Source organism: Xiphias gladius, chromosome 1, assembly GCF_016859285.1.
Source record: "Xiphias gladius isolate SHS-SW01 ecotype Sanya breed wild chromosome 1, ASM1685928v1, whole genome shotgun sequence".
NCBI lineage: Eukaryota > Metazoa > Chordata > Actinopteri > Istiophoriformes > Xiphiidae > Xiphias > Xiphias gladius.
Window position 1 is genome coordinate 27824252 of NC_053400.1, and position 16645 is coordinate 27840896.

At 40.2% G+C, this 16645-nt stretch overlaps 2 protein-coding genes across 7 annotated transcripts in view; both read left to right on the forward strand.

Annotated features, from left to right (window-relative positions):
• Positions 1-4665, forward strand: part of LOC120795126 (neuronal acetylcholine receptor subunit alpha-7-like) — a 38341-nt gene extending 33676 nt beyond the window's left edge. For all 3 annotated transcript variants that reach the window (XM_040136719.1, XM_040136701.1, XM_040136709.1), the window contains 3 exons: positions 2430-2516; positions 2800-2909; positions 3715-4665. In XM_040136719.1, the coding sequence (XP_039992653.1) occupies positions 2430-2516; positions 2800-2909; positions 3715-4257 (740 nt within the window). In that variant the 3' untranslated portion in view covers positions 4258-4665. The remainder of the gene's footprint in view (positions 1-2429; positions 2517-2799; positions 2910-3714) is intronic.
• A 3076-nt stretch (positions 4666-7741) lies between these two features.
• Positions 7742-16645, forward strand: part of trip4 (thyroid hormone receptor interactor 4) — a 78963-nt gene continuing 70059 nt past the window's right edge. For 2 of the 4 annotated variants that reach the window (XM_040123295.1, XM_040124257.1), the window contains exons 1-11: positions 7743-7963; positions 9969-10150; positions 10405-10535; positions 10699-10917; positions 11042-11120; positions 11216-11321; positions 11486-11701; positions 11807-11936; positions 12233-12426; positions 12613-12737; positions 12908-12999. In XM_040123295.1, the coding sequence (XP_039979229.1) occupies positions 7884-7963; positions 9969-10150; positions 10405-10535; positions 10699-10917; positions 11042-11120; positions 11216-11321; positions 11486-11701; positions 11807-11936; positions 12233-12426; positions 12613-12737; positions 12908-12999 (1554 nt within the window). In that variant the 5' untranslated portion in view covers positions 7743-7883. Of the gene's footprint in view, positions 7964-9968; positions 10151-10404; positions 10536-10698; positions 10918-11041; positions 11121-11215; positions 11322-11485; positions 11702-11806; positions 11937-12232; positions 12427-12612; positions 12738-12907; positions 13000-13400; positions 13828-16645 lie in introns of those variants that run through there. The other 2 variants (XM_040115443.1, XM_040125078.1) reach the window with 2 other exon arrangements.

Genomic DNA, 16645 nt, shown 5'->3' on the forward strand with positions numbered 1-16645 from the left:
AGTATAATAGGCTGTTATGAAGATCTTAATGCTCCCTATCAAAAATGTTTTTGAAAGGGTTTTCTATGCTGTAGTTCAGAGCACACATTAGGCATATGTCATAAATTATAATCCCTGCTTAAACTGTGTGAGTGTGTGCGTGTGTTGGCACGTCTTCACAGATCTACTGTACATGAGGACAGTATATCCACCCAGCCACTCGTTGCCATTATTACTTGAGAATTGGGAACCCGCATTGAGAAATTTGCTTTCAAGGCAGCATTTTGTCCCGGATTTAATTTCACTAAAATCGGGGTGTGGGGAGTATTATGATCTGTAAAATGCACAAAATGGATAGACAGGAATATTATTATTGTGTGTGAATCTTTACTCTCATAGTCTCTCTGTTCTGCATTCATTTACTAGGCTTGTCTACCCTGGTCATCTAAAACTTAACACGGACAGTACGAAAAATTAAGATGTTTAGAGTGAAGCTTTAAAGAAGAATAACACATATGCCAATCAACCACTACATTAAAACCTGTCATCGGTGTATAATATACTGTATTTTAATACAAAAACTCATTCACACCTACATTATATCTTACTGAGTGTGATTTTGTTGTTTTTGTCTGCATCTGTATTTTTATATCAGTGTTGGAAAAGGTTGTTTATATTATGAGATTCATCAGCAGCACCAGGATCACATTTCATGGAATTTTATTCATTCGTTTAAAGGATGGGTTCACCTGAATTCCAGAGCAAAAAACATGTTATCCCACGTGGCATCTAGCCAGGCATATAGTTAAGGTTTTTATTTGGAGAGGTTTTGAAATGTTCACCTTCAAGACATCTGCCTGCATCCGTATACACTGGAGGTGAAGGGACTTTAGTTTGTGTTGAAACACTCCTTCGAGAAAAACTGTTATTAGTGTTTTCTACTTTTGGTAGAAAACAGTTCCTAATTACGGGTGTTGGCAGGGAGGTTTTTGGATTATCCAGAGGAATGGAAGCATTGTTTCTGTAAAGATGAGGGTTTTTTTTTTGAGTTGCCCAGAGGCCGTTTTTAAATGTTTTAGAGACGGCAAAGGCAAACATGTCAACACCAACGAAATTAAACTAAACTGGCTAAAAGCAAACTCAAATCTTATGTCCCGCGGATATAAGAAACAGCTGCAGCCTTTGACTGCTTTTCGGGAGCGTCAAACGTATATCAGCATGTGCCTGTGAGTCTCAATCCTGCTAAAGAGTCCAGTCCTTTCCCTTTTTTTGTCCGGCAAGAGCCAGTGGCTTAATGGCGTGAGCTCATTAGAGAAAACTCCCCGGTTGTTCCGACCATATTGTCTGCTCACAGGTGTTTCGGAGATACCTGTTTGTCTCTCTCTGCTCGCGCAGTCTCGGCCGACGTAGTGGGCGACCGTGACACGCGATAAGCTTCAACGGCTCCGCAATCCGGATTTTTTTTTTTTTTCTGGATTTCCCTTCACAATCGGCTACAGTGCGTCTTAGTGCGGTATCCCATTGTAAAAGAGCAGCGCACAATTTTGAAACAAAGGCAAAGTCGGCGTGAGGATGGAAGGCGTCACCAGTGCAGTGGAATAAATTGGGAGGGCTTTGTGCAAAATATGAGCAAAACGGGAACAACAGGACAGAACTGAGTCTGGAAACACTTAAATGGAAGAAAACAATGAGTTTTCACATATAAAGAAAAGAGAGAATAGTCCACTTAAAGGTATAATATGTAACTTTTCTGCATTCAAATGTCTAAAAACGACTAGTCCTATGTTACTTAAATTGACTTTTTATCCAGTTTTAAGTCACGTTTATAACGATACACTTTTTAGATCCTGGTCGTTTTTAACTGTATATTTTAACTAACTGAAGGATTTTAGTCTCCGGACGTCTGGATCTTACGTTATCAAAAAAAAAAAACCCAGCTGAGCAGCTGTGAGGCTCAGCTTCGGCTCGCGGCCCCTTTCCGAGACGCCCTGAGACCGCCGCGCCGGAGAAGCGCTTATTTTTAACGTGAAACTGCTTTCTTCAGTGTTTTTTCCCCGGATTTAATGACCTGGTGCACTTGTTCCGGAGAGAAGGAGACCTCTGCGGATAATTCGGCTCCCGGTTTAAAAACCTCCCGAACGACTGACGGAATCCCGACCGAGAGAAGCCGTCTGCAATGACGGCGATTGCGGTGAAGACAAAAAAAAAAACCTCCGTGACCCCACGCTACTTCACAAACTCCATGTTTTGTCATTGCTTTGAGTTGCGAGGCCCCGAGCAGCAGAAATTACGCACTGTGCGTTAAATCTCTTGCATCCTTTTAGAAAACAATTTCTAAGGCTGAAAAAGTGTGTGAACCATGCAGGTTCGGATTCACGGGGCCCTGCCGTAACTGTGTGATCTGAATACTTTTGAAGCACTGACGTGAGATTTGTTTTTTTCCTTCCCAGGCATTACAGTCCTACTCTCCCTGACTGTCTTCATGCTGCTAGTTGCAGAGATCATGCCTGCCACATCCGACTCGGTGCCTTTGATAGGTAAGCCTATAACTTTTTTTATTTCGAGATCTGAGTCACCATATTTGAAGCGTTGTAATAAATAACCAACTTTTTGCATTTCTCTGACACACAGAAACTGAGTAGTGTGTTTGTGGCAAGAAGGTAGTTTTGCTCTCCTGGACCGTGAGCTTTTCCTTTTCCCTCATGCCAAAACCTTTTTCTTGCATACGCTTGTTTCCCCCTTTGCAGTTTTGGCGGTGTCTGCACGACACAACTTCTTGTATCAGCTCTTACCGTCTCCTCTATTTCTTCCTTTACCCAGCCGAGTACTTTGCCACTACCATGGTCATTGTCGGTCTCTCAGTAATTGCCACAGTTCTGGTCTTACAATATCACCACCATGACCCTGACGGAGGCAAGATGCCGAAGTGGGTGAGTGCTGTTGTCATTTTACACCATTATCCGTGACTTGTACTATGATCCCGTCAACACCACTTTAGTCGTTTGCTTCTTAGCAACACGCCAGAACTGTGTAGTACGTTATGACAAATGGCGGATACTTGCTTTGACGATGCTGCTTTTGGCTTTTGTTTTTTTTTTGGTGTTATAGTCAATTTAGCGCCACTTACAGTGGCTTATCAAGCTTAACATGCATTTGCTTGTGGAAAGCCATGTGTCCATCAGGTATCCCAGGGGGACATGTGCTTGAGATGTCCTCAGGACTGAGGTGATAAAGATGGCTCGCCTGTTATGAAAATATAGAAATGTACACACAAGATGTACCAAGAGGATTCTGACAAATGTGTCTTCTTGCACAATGAGGTCTTCTGATATAATAACATAGTGAAACGGTTTAGAGTCAAAGAACGGTACAACTCAAAGTTGAGTGGTTGACTGCAGTGAAATTATCATAATTGTTTTTTGTACCTACACTATTGACCAAAAATTTGAACATTTTGCAGTACAGGTTGCAATGGACACCTGCCAAACCAATCAGAAACTGGTATTTTCTGGAGCCATGGTTTAATCATGTGATTGGTTGTGATTATTGTGATTGGTCAGTTTGGGAAAAGGGACGCTGTCAAGTGGAGCACCTGTCTGAAATGTTGAACTGACCCAAACAATTTAGGCTTACAGGACTGGCTGTCTGTTCTCTCTAATTTTTTTCAAAGTTTAATTTTAAGTTAATGAGAGCCTTATTAATTTAATCCTTATTCACTGTCGTTTGATCCCAAAGACCCGTGTGATCCTGCTGAACTGGTGCGCCTGGTTCCTGCGCATGAAGCGCCCAGGTGAGGAGCGAGTGCGTTCAGCCTGTCACAATAAAGCTCCGCGGAGCAGCCTGACCAGCGTGGACCTCAATGCCGGCGCCTCGGCCTCCCAATCCGCCAACGGCAACGCGCTCTATGTTGGCGTCCGCGGCCTGGAGAGCATCCACTACTCCACGGCTGCCACCTCGCCTGACTCCGGGGTCCTGTGTGGACGGCTGGCTGGACGAGCAGGCGAGGATGAGATTCTCCTCCCCACAGTTCAGAACTCCTCGGCGGGGAATGTGGAACCAGAGCTAGCCAAGATCTTGGACGAGGTGCGCTATATTGCCAAACGCTTCCGTGACCAAGACGAGGATGAATCCGTGTGCAACGAGTGGAAATTTGCTGCGTCTGTTATCGACAGGCTTTGTCTCATGGCTTTCTCACTCTTCACTATCCTCTGCACCATTGGGATCCTCATGTCAGCGCCCAACTTTGTAGATGCCATTTCCAAAGACTTTTTCACTTGAGGACTTTATCAGGAAATACAGACGGGTGACAAAATAAAGGAAAAAACCAACATTAAGTGTCTTAAGGTCTCGGGCCAACACAAGCCGCCAGAACAGCTCCAGTGCTCCTTGGCATTGATTCAAGTCTCTGTACCTCTACTGGAGGGATGGACACCATTACTTCCAAAAGATATTCCCTCGTTTGGTGGTGGAGAGTTCTGTCTAACACGTCGGTCCAAAATCTCCCACAGGTGTTCAGTTGGGCTGAGCTCTGGTGACTGCGAAAGGCCAAAGAATATGATTCACATCATTAAATTTAATACTCTTCAAACCAGTCAGTGACCCCTCGCGCCCTACGGACGGGGGCTCCGCCATCCCGTTTCCCCACTCATTTTTTCAGGTTTTTCCTTTAATTTGTCACCCGTCTGTAGATGCAAAAGTCTATACCGACCAAACTTATCGCAGAGTAAGAGTTTGTAAACTCACGGGGGCAGTAATTTGGATACAGTTAAGTCCGGCTAGTGTGTATGGGATTTGTGTAGCACCAAACATCTAACCAAACTGAGGACGTGTAATTCAGACATAATGTATGTAATGCATAGATAATTATATGCATTACATACTATTGTATATGAATTATATGCCTTACATTATGGTGGTGGAAATGACCAGCTTTTGCCTTTTATATACCACAGCCTAATGGTGTACTAGAAGTTGACATTTAAATTTGATCCCTTTGTACATTTTTAAAGTGACTCTGAAAATGCTGATACTACAAAGCATTGTTTAACTGATGTAATTTGCTTATCTACAAAGAATGCAGCTGTGGTTTGTTATGCGATGTTACATGTGTATTATTGTTCATTACCATGTATCTATAAGAAGATCCTCACTAAAATATATTCCATATTATACAAAAAATACAACTGCTACAATATCTTGTATGGAAATAAATTTGTTGTATCACATGACTCGTCATATATCCAAAACAATTTTGTGATGTTGTTAATTGCCTTTCTATACATGCTACTTATTGTGGATTATTATCATGAGCATAACCAAACACCTCAATATAACCATGATCTTACTTGGTCTTACTTATTGTTTCTTACTTATTTTTATTGTAACATTTTCTGATAATTAAAGAGTTACCATGAAGTCAAAATAGTTTATATATATTTTATTTTGTTTTTGTCCAGTAAACAGCTGTAATGTGACATTTCACAAATGAATGTATCTTTTGTATTTGCTAATGGGACAGCTTATCAAAAATGTTTTCGTGCTGCGGGGAACTGTGTTTTGTACGCCAGAACAATTATACCGCTGCTCAATTCACATTTCTGTATCTGAACTACAAGTGATTAGCTCAACATTCAAACAGACAACATAAATATAACAGACTGCTCCGGCAGACTTTTTGACATCGGGCCAACGAAAGCCCAAAATTATTCTGGATAGATAAAACACAGAACTACCGCAATACAGCTCCTGCAGGATTATGTTAAGAATTATGATCAGTCAGCCTACATTTAATTTTGCAAAAGTGAATCAAAAATTGCATTGAGCATGCAAGTTGTTATAAATGCTTGATTTGATGGTTTGTCCTCAGTCATAGCTTGATTTTAAATTTTTAGTTTACTGATTATCAGCCTAATTTAATTTCACTGCAAATAGTTACAGAGAATACAGCTTTGAGACAAGACTGCATGTGAGATTTACAAGTCAGTTTTAAACTGCATGACATGCACACATCACACAAAGTTCAGAGATTACTTGAAAAAACTGAACAGAACAACTATTTGGAGTCTCTAAAACACGTAAAGAGAATCTTATAATTGACATTTGCAGCTTTTCTCACTTAGCAGTTTAATAAATCGTTTAATACAATTTATAATTTGTGTGCTGTAGGCTAATTCATTATCATTACACTGGTAATACTGATCATGAATTCATTCACGTCCACTGTAATACATGTCTGTTGATAGCAAGCGTTTTTCCATCTGCAGAGTGCGTTTTAACACTGAGTAATCGCATTAATATGCTCTTTTTTTTTTAAGTTCGTAAAGCCCTGTGCGATTTTGGGCCAAATAAATAAAACAGACTTGAAATTATGTACCCTGAAACATCTGCCATCAACAGTGGTAAATGTACTGAAATCTTTTACTTAAGTAAAAGTAGGAATAAAAATACTCAATTACAAAGAAAAGTAATGCATTGAAAATGTTACTAAAGTATATATTATTACCAAAATCTACTTTAAGTGTCAAAAGTAATAGTACTTATAATGAAGGAAAATTGTTCCCTTGAGTTTTCAATTGTTATATATTACTTTATTAGATTATTATTAATGATGTATTAAGGTGTCAGTGGCAATTTAATGTTGTAGCTAGTGGAGGCGGATCTAATTTCAACTATTTTAAAGAGGTATGTTAGGTAGTTGATCTGTAGCAATGCGTCATATTTTGTGAACGTGAAAATATGTAGTGGAGTAAAAAGCACTCCACTTCTCTCCGACAGGAAGTGGGGAATAAGTATTAAGTACAAGAACTTTATATTTTACCCTACAGTACTTGAGTAAGCGTAAGCTTAGTTACACTCCGCTGGCCCTCACTGTGTGTCAGCATCCAGTGAAAAGCATCATGGTGAGCAAACCGACATTGGAAAATGAGATTGTTAGTTTTTATTTCATGAACTTAAAAAATGGATAAAAATGAAACTGTAAGTGTAGCATGTGCAAAGGTTTGGGCACCCTACTAGTTCAGTACTTAATAAACCCCCAGGCCCTCCTTTTTGCAGATATCAAGACTTTGTATGCAGATATCTTAGCCAACTAAGTCTTTGTATTCTTGATTTAGGAATCTTCATCCACTCTTCTTTTTGGGCTGCCTTTCTAGGCTGTCTTGAATGCACAACATGTTCAAGATCTGCTTTACCCGCAGATTTGATGTTCAAGCCAGGGGACTGTGATGGCAGCTCCAAAAGCTTCAGCTTGTTCACAGGTTCATGGCGGGTATCGGGGAAATCCATTCTTCCATCTATCCCTCTATCTGTGCGTTGTTTCTTGCGCTGCTGACTTCCACACAACCTCAAAGGATATATTGCCAAATAGTCTTAAGCAAAATATGTAATTTGGCCTCCCCTTGACAAATTGCATACTGTATTTTGTTGATTTTTGAAGGGGAAAATAAGTTACTAATGAATAATTAAATAAATAAATTTTTAAAAAGTCATTTACCCAGGAGGGCCCAAACTTTTGTATTGGCTACAACTGTAGAGGACGCTGAGGAAGACTAAATCCAGAAGGAGGCATTAATGCAACTTTAAGGATGCCAACTGCCGTAAAACCTCAAAGTAGAATAATGTTAATTAGAGGAGAAACAGTTGATTTAATTAAAGATATAAAGCTCTTCGATCCCTGACTAAATAACGCCTCATTCTGTTTGCTTCTCGGTTTGTTTTGGCGCTTCAAGTCCGAACCAGTCCGGAGGAACCTTTAATCCACAGCAGAATGTTTTTTCAGGACGGGATTCCGTGCTGCCACGTGTTTTGTGTGCGACATTGATGTTCCGCCGACTGGAAACACATTACTGCAGCGGTTTGAGTTTTGGCCAGAGCACAGACTTTAAAAGTCTTTTAGCTGGATAAAAATGTCGGACGCTTTGCTGCGGTGGTGTGCGGACCAGTTACACCTCAAGTTCGGGTTGGAGGCATGTGAAGACATCGTCAAGTAAGACACGTTAGCGCTAGCCAAATCTGACACTGTCTGCCGGCAAGCTAACGATAGAAGAAAGCTAACTTGGTAGTGCTGTGCTGTGATGTGATGTAATGTGATGTAATGTGTATTAATACACTTAAATGAAATGTCTGTTTATCAGAATGTCGTCTGCTAACGTTATATGTGTGTGTTCATTTTACCGTTTGCCTCTGATAGAGCTAAATATGTCTGGCATTACAGCTGTTACAGCAGCAGGTACACAGCCTGGTGGGTGTGTTAGATATTTATTACCTAACCCATCAAACTCCATTAAATCGCAGTTTTCGAGATGACACATCCTGGGTGGTGGAAGAAGTACTCAGATCCTTTACCCAAGTAAAAGTACTTATACCACACTGTAAAAATACTCCATTACAAGTACAAATCCTGCATTGAGAATGTTACCCAAGTATGTACAGTAAGTGTACTCAGGAAGGTGTACTTAAAGAATTAAAAGTAAAAGTACTCATTATGCAGTAAAAAAAATGTTCCCTGTGAGTGTTGTACTGTTATATATATATATATAATAAATAGAGCTGAAACAATTAGACCATTAATCGAATAGGCAGTTGCCAGAAAATTAACCGGCAACTATTTTGAAAATGGATCAATCGTTACAGTTGTTTTTCAAGTAAAAATGCCAAACATTTGAAGGTGCAAGCTACTCGGATGTTTGGCTTTGACTACTGGAAGTGTTTTATATTACTGTACACTGAATATCTTTGATCTGTTCATCTGACAGAACAAGACATTTGAAGTAGTCACCTTGGGCTCTGGGAAACCGTGACAGACATTTTACCATTATTTTTGGATGTTATATAGACAAGATGACTAATCAATTAATCGAGAAAGTAATTGCAGATTAGTTGATACTGAAAATAATTGTTAGTACCAACCCTGATTATATCATTTTATTTTTTTAGCATCTTTCTTTAAGCAGCATTTTACTGCTGCAGCTGGATGTTTGGACGTAATTTTAACTCTTCTGTGTTGCACTGCAGCTAATGATTATTTTCACGCTTGTCAAACTGCATTTTTGTACGGAAAATCTTTGTATGAAAAACAGCTTAAACTATTATGAAAATAGTTGCCAATTAATTTTCTGTCAGTTTTCTAATGAATTAATTGATTAATCATTTCAGCTGTACTTGCACACACTGTTAGGTAGTTTAACTTATAACATGTCATCATCTTTTATACATCTTGATTTGTAAATTAACCAGTTACTAAAGCTGTTAAATGAATTTTGTGAAACAGAAGTATAAAGTAGCCTAGAATGGAAATACTAATGTAAAGTACAAGTACCTCAAAACTGACTTAAGTACAGTACTTGAGTAAATGTACTTCGTTACTTTCCACCACAGGTATCTGTGTTATTCTTGTCGTGTGAATGGTGTGAGATTATATTTTGTATTTCCGTGGCTTTTTTTTTTTTATAAACTCTTACATAACAGGAAAACAATTGAATAGATAGCATGGACACAATGTGGCCTGTTTTCAACGTCATGTAATTCTACAGAGGCACAAAAACATGTATATTCTTTGCAGGTGGGCACACGCACTGCTTGTTCATTCCCAGTCCCTGGTTTTATTCTGTGTCAACATTGTTGAATTGTATCTTATAATAATTAGATAAGTATTAGACAAATACTGAGGACAATAAACCCAGTCTTCAGTGGTGCTCTGCTCTACACATTAAAAAAAAACATTTAAAAAACCCACAGTGACTATTTTATCAAAAAGAAAGAGAGAAAAATACAGTGAATATCAGGACTATTGAAGTATCCTTAATAGTTTTGAAAAATCCCTTAGCAAATCATCTCTTGAATATTAATGAAGCAATGCATAAGGAAAGCCACACAGATATAAAGAAGAATTGGGAGTGAGAAAGCAGTGTTAATTCTAATGTCGTCAAAACATCCATTTTGATAAAAAATGTCTTTAAATTAAATGGTTATTGGGTCATCCTGCTGTCTAGATACATTCTATCCATCGAAACAGCTGAAGAGATTGAGGAGTACGTGGGAGACCTCCTGCAGGGCACGGATGGGAGAAAAAGGCAGTTTATAGATGAGCTCCTCAGTAGATGGAAGAAGACTCAAAGACAGGCCACAGATACCACGGGTCTTTTCCTTCTCAAAGAATCTGTTTCATCAGCAGGTAGGGCAAAGTGATGTCTGCCATTGAATGTGTCTTCATTTAGATTGTACATAAAATTCTTCCCAGCCATGAAAAACCTCAGGTGAAACTACTATGCAAGGTCCTTGCAAATAACTAAACAATGTAAATAAATATAAATTCTGATGATTAAATGTCCTAGGAATCCGAATGTAATGAACTGAGATATCAGATTTACTCTCAACCTATCTGCTATCCACAATATTTGCTGAAGTTAATTTGCCCTCCTTCCCTAGATTCACAAGACCTGACTAAAGATACCCAGAAAAAGTCTAAACGCAAGGGCCGTAACAAACAGGAGGTGATGTCTGTGAGCCAAACAGAACCTGAGCCAGAGGCTGTCAAAACCCCCATTGATTTGATGAGGGTGAGTATGCATCGGCCTAAACGTTCGTTCTCTTGTCACCTATTTTATGAAGGTAATTCTCATAGTTCGGGTACAGTATTTTATTTTTATTTTCCCTATTTGCTTACCTCATCTATTTTATTCCTCTCGCCTTGTGTCCTCCATTCATTTACTGCTTTCTCAGGCCCAAGAAAACAGTAGTACTTCTTCAACAAAGAAAAAAAGTAAGTTTATCAGTCTCTATGCTCAAGAGGGACAGGACAGGCTTGCTGTCTTACTCCCTGGTCGACATGCCTGTGAGTGCCTTGCGCAAAAGCACAAACTTATCAACAACTGCATCAGCTGTGGTCGCATTGTGTGTGAGCAGGAGGGCTCAGGACCCTGCCTCTTCTGTGGAAGCCTGGTACGTAACTCCACAGATTCCATTTTTTTAAAAGTTTAAAGTACTTGCGATGCTGACAGTTCTTATTTTCTAGTTTAGTATGGCTCACTCACTATTTTCTGTTTTTTCTTTTTTTATGATTCAGGTCTGCACAACGGAGGAGCAGGAGATCCTGCAACGAGACTCCAACAAAAGCCAGAAACTAAGAAAGAAGCTCATGGGAGGTGAGAGTCAAAACGAGCCCAAAGTATTAAATAATAACATCTATGAAATAATGACGTGGGTTGATGCAGTGAATTTGCTTTTATTATGGTGACAGACTGTGGAGAAAGAGATTACCTCCCACACCAAGAGGTCAAGATGAAGGCTGGCTTGGAGAAAGCTGTCCAGCACAAAGACAAACTGCTGGAATATGACAGGAATAGGTATCATAAAACACTCAGTCAAGGAAAGAGTTTCTCAAGATTGGATAGGTTTACTGCTGGGTGTGCAATGTCAGCACTTAAGTGGTAATGTTGATTGCTGTATAATGTAAGTTCATGATAACATTTACTATTTTTACTTTATTTACTGTCCCTTTCTACCCCAGTGTCAGGAGAACACAAGTTCTAGATGATGAGTCAGATTATTTTGCCACCGAATCCAATCAGTGGTTGTCACCCGGTGAGCGAGAGAAGGTAAGGAAGAAGGAAGAGGAGCTCAGAGAACTTCGCCACGCCTCTCGCAAGGACAGGAAGGTCACGTTGGACTTTGCTGGTAGACAGGTGATTGATGAAGGAAACAACCTCAACGAGTACTACAACAAGTAAGATGATCCGACACCACTTGAATCAAGGCTGCAAGGGCAGATTATTACTGTGTAGTCACGCTAACCACCTTCTCCTTTTGAAATGTTTGTAATAATTTACAGGCTGGATGAGACCCTCAAGGCTATGAACAGTGACACTAATTCAAAATCACCAATGAATTCTGAAAGACAAGGTGGAAGGCAGAGCCTCAGAGAGCTGGTCAACCCCAACATAATGCAGTCTCCACCAGAGGTAGGCAATTTCTGACATTTGAAAGGTATACTGGGCGTAGCAACGGTGACACCTTGTGGTACATTCTCAACATTGCGTGTAAAATTATTTTGTACTCAGACTGGTCATTTGTACCATTAGAAAAGCTTAATTGGAACATCGGTAAAATGGGTTGAAATTACACTCATACTTTCATGTATGGCTGACAGCTTCTTCTCCTAGTTTGCCTAGTGCTTATTTCAATAATGATGAATTCTGCAGATGGTATTCATACGGATTCCACTGCTGACAATGATGACAATGAATGCACTTTTTAGTGGGTAAATGTTGGAGGCAGCGATAACTACAAGAGAAACACGGAGCACGGAAAGCGTTTGGCAGAAGACAAGGGAGCAGAAGAACGCAACAGGTTGCGGCTCCAAGACAAAGAGCTGCAAGAGATGTCTGACGGAGGCTGGTGCCTCAGCATGCACCAGCCCTGGGCCTCACTACTGGTCAAAGGCATCAAGAGGTAAAAATCCTGAATGAGCTTCGAAGATAAACAAAGTCGCAGTTCTAACCTAAAAATTCACACTTTAAAACTTATACAGACTTGTCTTCTTTCGGGCCAATGAAAGCAGAGGTAACATTTTTATTTGTGTGTGTGTGTGTGTGTGTGTGTGTGTGTGTGTGTGTGTGTGTGTGTGTGTGTGTGTAGGGTAGAGGGGCGAACTTGGTACACGTCACATAGAGGTCGTCTTTGGATTGCTGCTGCAGCCAAGAAGCCAACCCCTCAGGAGATTGCTGAGGTGGAAGCCATGTACCGCCACATCTACAGGAAAGGTACAGATACTGTACAAGGCAAATCAGGAAAAACACTTTGAATACTGGAAGTGATTTTTTTTTTTCTAGCTGCTTTAATTGAACTGCACAAGCCACTACTACAAAATCTAATATGATGTTTGTTGTTTTTCTTGTTGGTGGATCTTTGATTGCTCCTGTTTTCTGTGCAGAGCCAATGTTTCCTAAAGAATACCCCACTGGCTGCCTGTTGGGCTGCGTCAACATGACTGACTGCCTATCTCAGGAGCAGTTCAGAGAACAGGTCAGTAAAACGTTATACCTTACCAGAAGTATGAGTTTAATACCAGTACTAAATGTCACTTCAAAAAGTCACTCTACTGCAACTTCATTGAATCTCTGCACAAATCAGAGATGTGGGTGGCGATTCAGGTCTGGAACCAGGCCCTGGCGCCAGAGCAAATGACTAAAAACATCATGGAAATACAACTACGGTGTTTTTCTTTAATCACAGTGTGTCATTATAATCCTAAATAGTCATATGGGAAAGTGATGGACAGAGAGACCTGAATAAAAGTGTGAATTAATTCCGTACAAAAACCAACTTGATGCTATGCAAAGTTAATTTTGTAACCACGTGTGCATCGGAGGATTTTATTTTCTGTCGACTGTCAGTCTTAGGTTTGCTTTGTGATCCACGTACAGGTATTTGGAACAAAACAGGCCAAAAAGGGTGATTTATTTTTGGTTGGCTTGGCAGACTGTTGCTGTTTTATGACGAGTGCTGGAACTCCTACAATTCCCATCCTCCTCCTCCTCCTCCTCTTAGCTTTTTCCGACCTTCCTGCCCTTGGAGACTTTGCTGAAATGCAATTTCAGCCTGTGGTGCACGACAAAAAAAAAGCACCGAACTTATATAAAAGTGAATACCAGATTTTGTCTGTCATCATGTATTGGAATTACAGTTCAGTTCTGAGGTATTTCGACCTCTTGATGAGTGCATTTTGATTTTATAGACATCTAGAGGCTTATTTCATCCTTGACTACACACTATGGGACAGACAGTCGAACAATGTTTTTTTTCAACAACTTAATTTTTTTCCAGACGGAAAACACTCTTGTTTAAATAATAATAATTATAATCTGGACAGCTTCTTGTTTTAGGAGGATGACCATAATTGTAATGTACTTCTTCTTTTGTATTTCTTGGAAATTGTAAAAAAAAAAAAATAGATACTGTACTTCACTGAGATGACATGCATATTGTGCCCTTTGTGCAAAAATCCCTGCAATATCATCTGTGACCAGCAGAGGTCAGACTGCACCTTTTCACCAGCAGCTCCCTGCCAGCTTACGGTATTGCCCACCAGAGGCAGTAGTCACCACAGATGTGCACATCCACATTATTTTATACCAGTTACCTTCCACCAAAACAAACGGCGATATATTACCATTACATTGGCATTAGCGTATTACATGCATAGCAAAAAGGGACAAATTTTGTTTTACAGCTGCAGAAGTCATGAACAGCAAAAAGAACCCTGTCTATTATGAACACTTCAAATGAAATCAACCCTTAACCAAATTGTTACGAGGACTCTGGATTGACTCTGAATGTCTGATGTGGCAAAGCGTGGAGCCGCTCCATTGGCGGTACAGTCAGTGCTGCCTTTTTGTACTCATAAAGTGTTTACTTGAGCCTTTATACCCAAATTACTTTAATTAATTGCAGTTTTACCAAGTAAAAACTAGAAAATACACCCTACTCCCTATTAAGTCATCATGTGTTTACAGAGTCGTTCTCCCATTCGCTGTCAGTGGACCACATTTAAACTTAATTACATCACCACCCTTGTCTTGGCAGTTATGCCTCTGGCTTTGGGAGAGACTCCTCTTTCTGAGGTCCAGTGGTCCCATCCAGTATATTATATGTTTGTTATCAGTAGAGCTGAAACAAGTAGTCAGTAGTTGATGAGTCAGTTGCCACAAAATGAGTTGCCAATTATTCTGATAATTAAGTAAACGTTGAAGTTTTTTTTTTTTTTTTTTGTTTTTTTGTTTAAGAAAAAAATGGCAAACATTCACTGCTTTCAGCCTCTCCCAGGTAAATAGTACCTAATTTTCTTATCTTTCATTGAAGGTAAATTGGCCTTTGGGATGAAACAAGAAATTTGAAGATGTCATTTTGGGCTCTGGGAATTTGTGACGGGCATTTCACTAATTTTAAAACATTAGTTGCAGCCTGAATTATTATACAAGTAATGCCATGCAATAAGAATAACAACTCAACTATGAACATGTTTGTTAATTCGTAGGCATTTGCATTTTGAAAAATAGGGCTGAGATGCACTACGAAAGACTTAATGATTATTATAAATATTTACCCTGCTTTTCACACATCAGTCAGAGTAAAATCTCTAATCAAATACGCACCCTCAGTTGTTAAGGTGGCAGTTACTTCTCATTATTTTTGTCACATTATAAACACACACCCACATACGGGATGGGATAGTGTGCAGATGGGATATGGGATAGTGTACAGTGAAACTGTACAACCGGAGCAACGTGTAAAATGCTACATATTGTACAAACATGCCCTAACCCTCAAAGCTACAAGCCCTCATACACAGGTATACACATGCTTGTATGCTATCATTGATGAGATGCTGAAACAGATCACATTTCACAGTCCTCTGTTCCAATTTAATATAGCAGCGCGTTGAAAAAAGCAGTGATCCCCTTTCAGGATGTAATACTTGAGTTTCCCTGCATCTGAGCTCAACACGTTTTAACATATGTGTTTTTCTGGATAAAGACATTTGTCTTATTTCTGAGGAGCTCCGTATTTTTGCGTGAAAAAAAAAAATCAACTTGAAAAATCTGTGCTGCTACACGGTTTGCATTCTGACTGCTGGGACCCGTAAATCTAAGGGCTTTCCCCTTTTGTACCCTGTCCTCATTCTCTCCTCCACCACTCATTCCACCCAGGGCTGTAAAATCATGTTTGCAGGCAGTGTGACTGCCCTTTCATCCTGTGAAAGGGTGTGTGTGTGTGTGTGTGTGTGTGTGTGTGTGTGTGTGTGTGTGTGTGTGTGTGTGTGTGTGTGTGTGTGTGTCCACTTGCACAGAGCAGCCATAAATAACACCCCCACTCTACACAAGGCCCCTCAGAAAAAAGAAAGACAGGCAGATGTAGAAAATAGAGAAGCAACCAGAGAAGAACAACATAACCAAAGGCCTAATGATGGTTCTGAACAGTTGGTTAGGAGTTATTCCAGTCACCATTTTAGAGAAAGTGGAGGCTATTAGCTGTGTAGCATTTAGCACTTTAAGCTCGCTTCTTTTCATTTAAGTAGAGGTGTGCATGTTGTGCTAGTGCATAGTAGCACACAGCTGAGCTGCCGGGCTGGATGAGTGGCTGAGCTGTAGGATTTACTGTCCTGTGCTGGCAGCTGTGGGTGGTTAAAAGGGGGGTGGTGAAGGACAGACAGCCATTATTCTTCAGGCTCTTCTAAATCTGCCCCTAGTGACGTATGAAATATTTAGATAAAGCGGAATGTGGGAGAGCATGAGAAAAACGCTGCCAACGCAAAAAATACTGTAAATATTTTAAATACTTGAATATCTCTCAACCAATATGATAGCAGTCATTCTCCTTTTGGGGTGCTGTTGTACAAAGAGGCGCCAAAACCTGATACCGCACTGACAGACAGTGCAGAACGACCACCCGAACTAGAGCGGGATTTCCATCTGCTTGACTTGGACCAATTCTTTCCCTCATTAGAAACTGACTGGTGTATTGATCCATTCCCTCCTATAATCTCTCACTCCTCCCAACTCCCCAGCCCCCCTTACTACTGATAATTGGCCAGCCATTATGATCTGTGCTCTGTTTCTCCATCCCTACCCCCCCCCTGTGCTCGCTCAGCAATGGATGGAGATGTACGCCT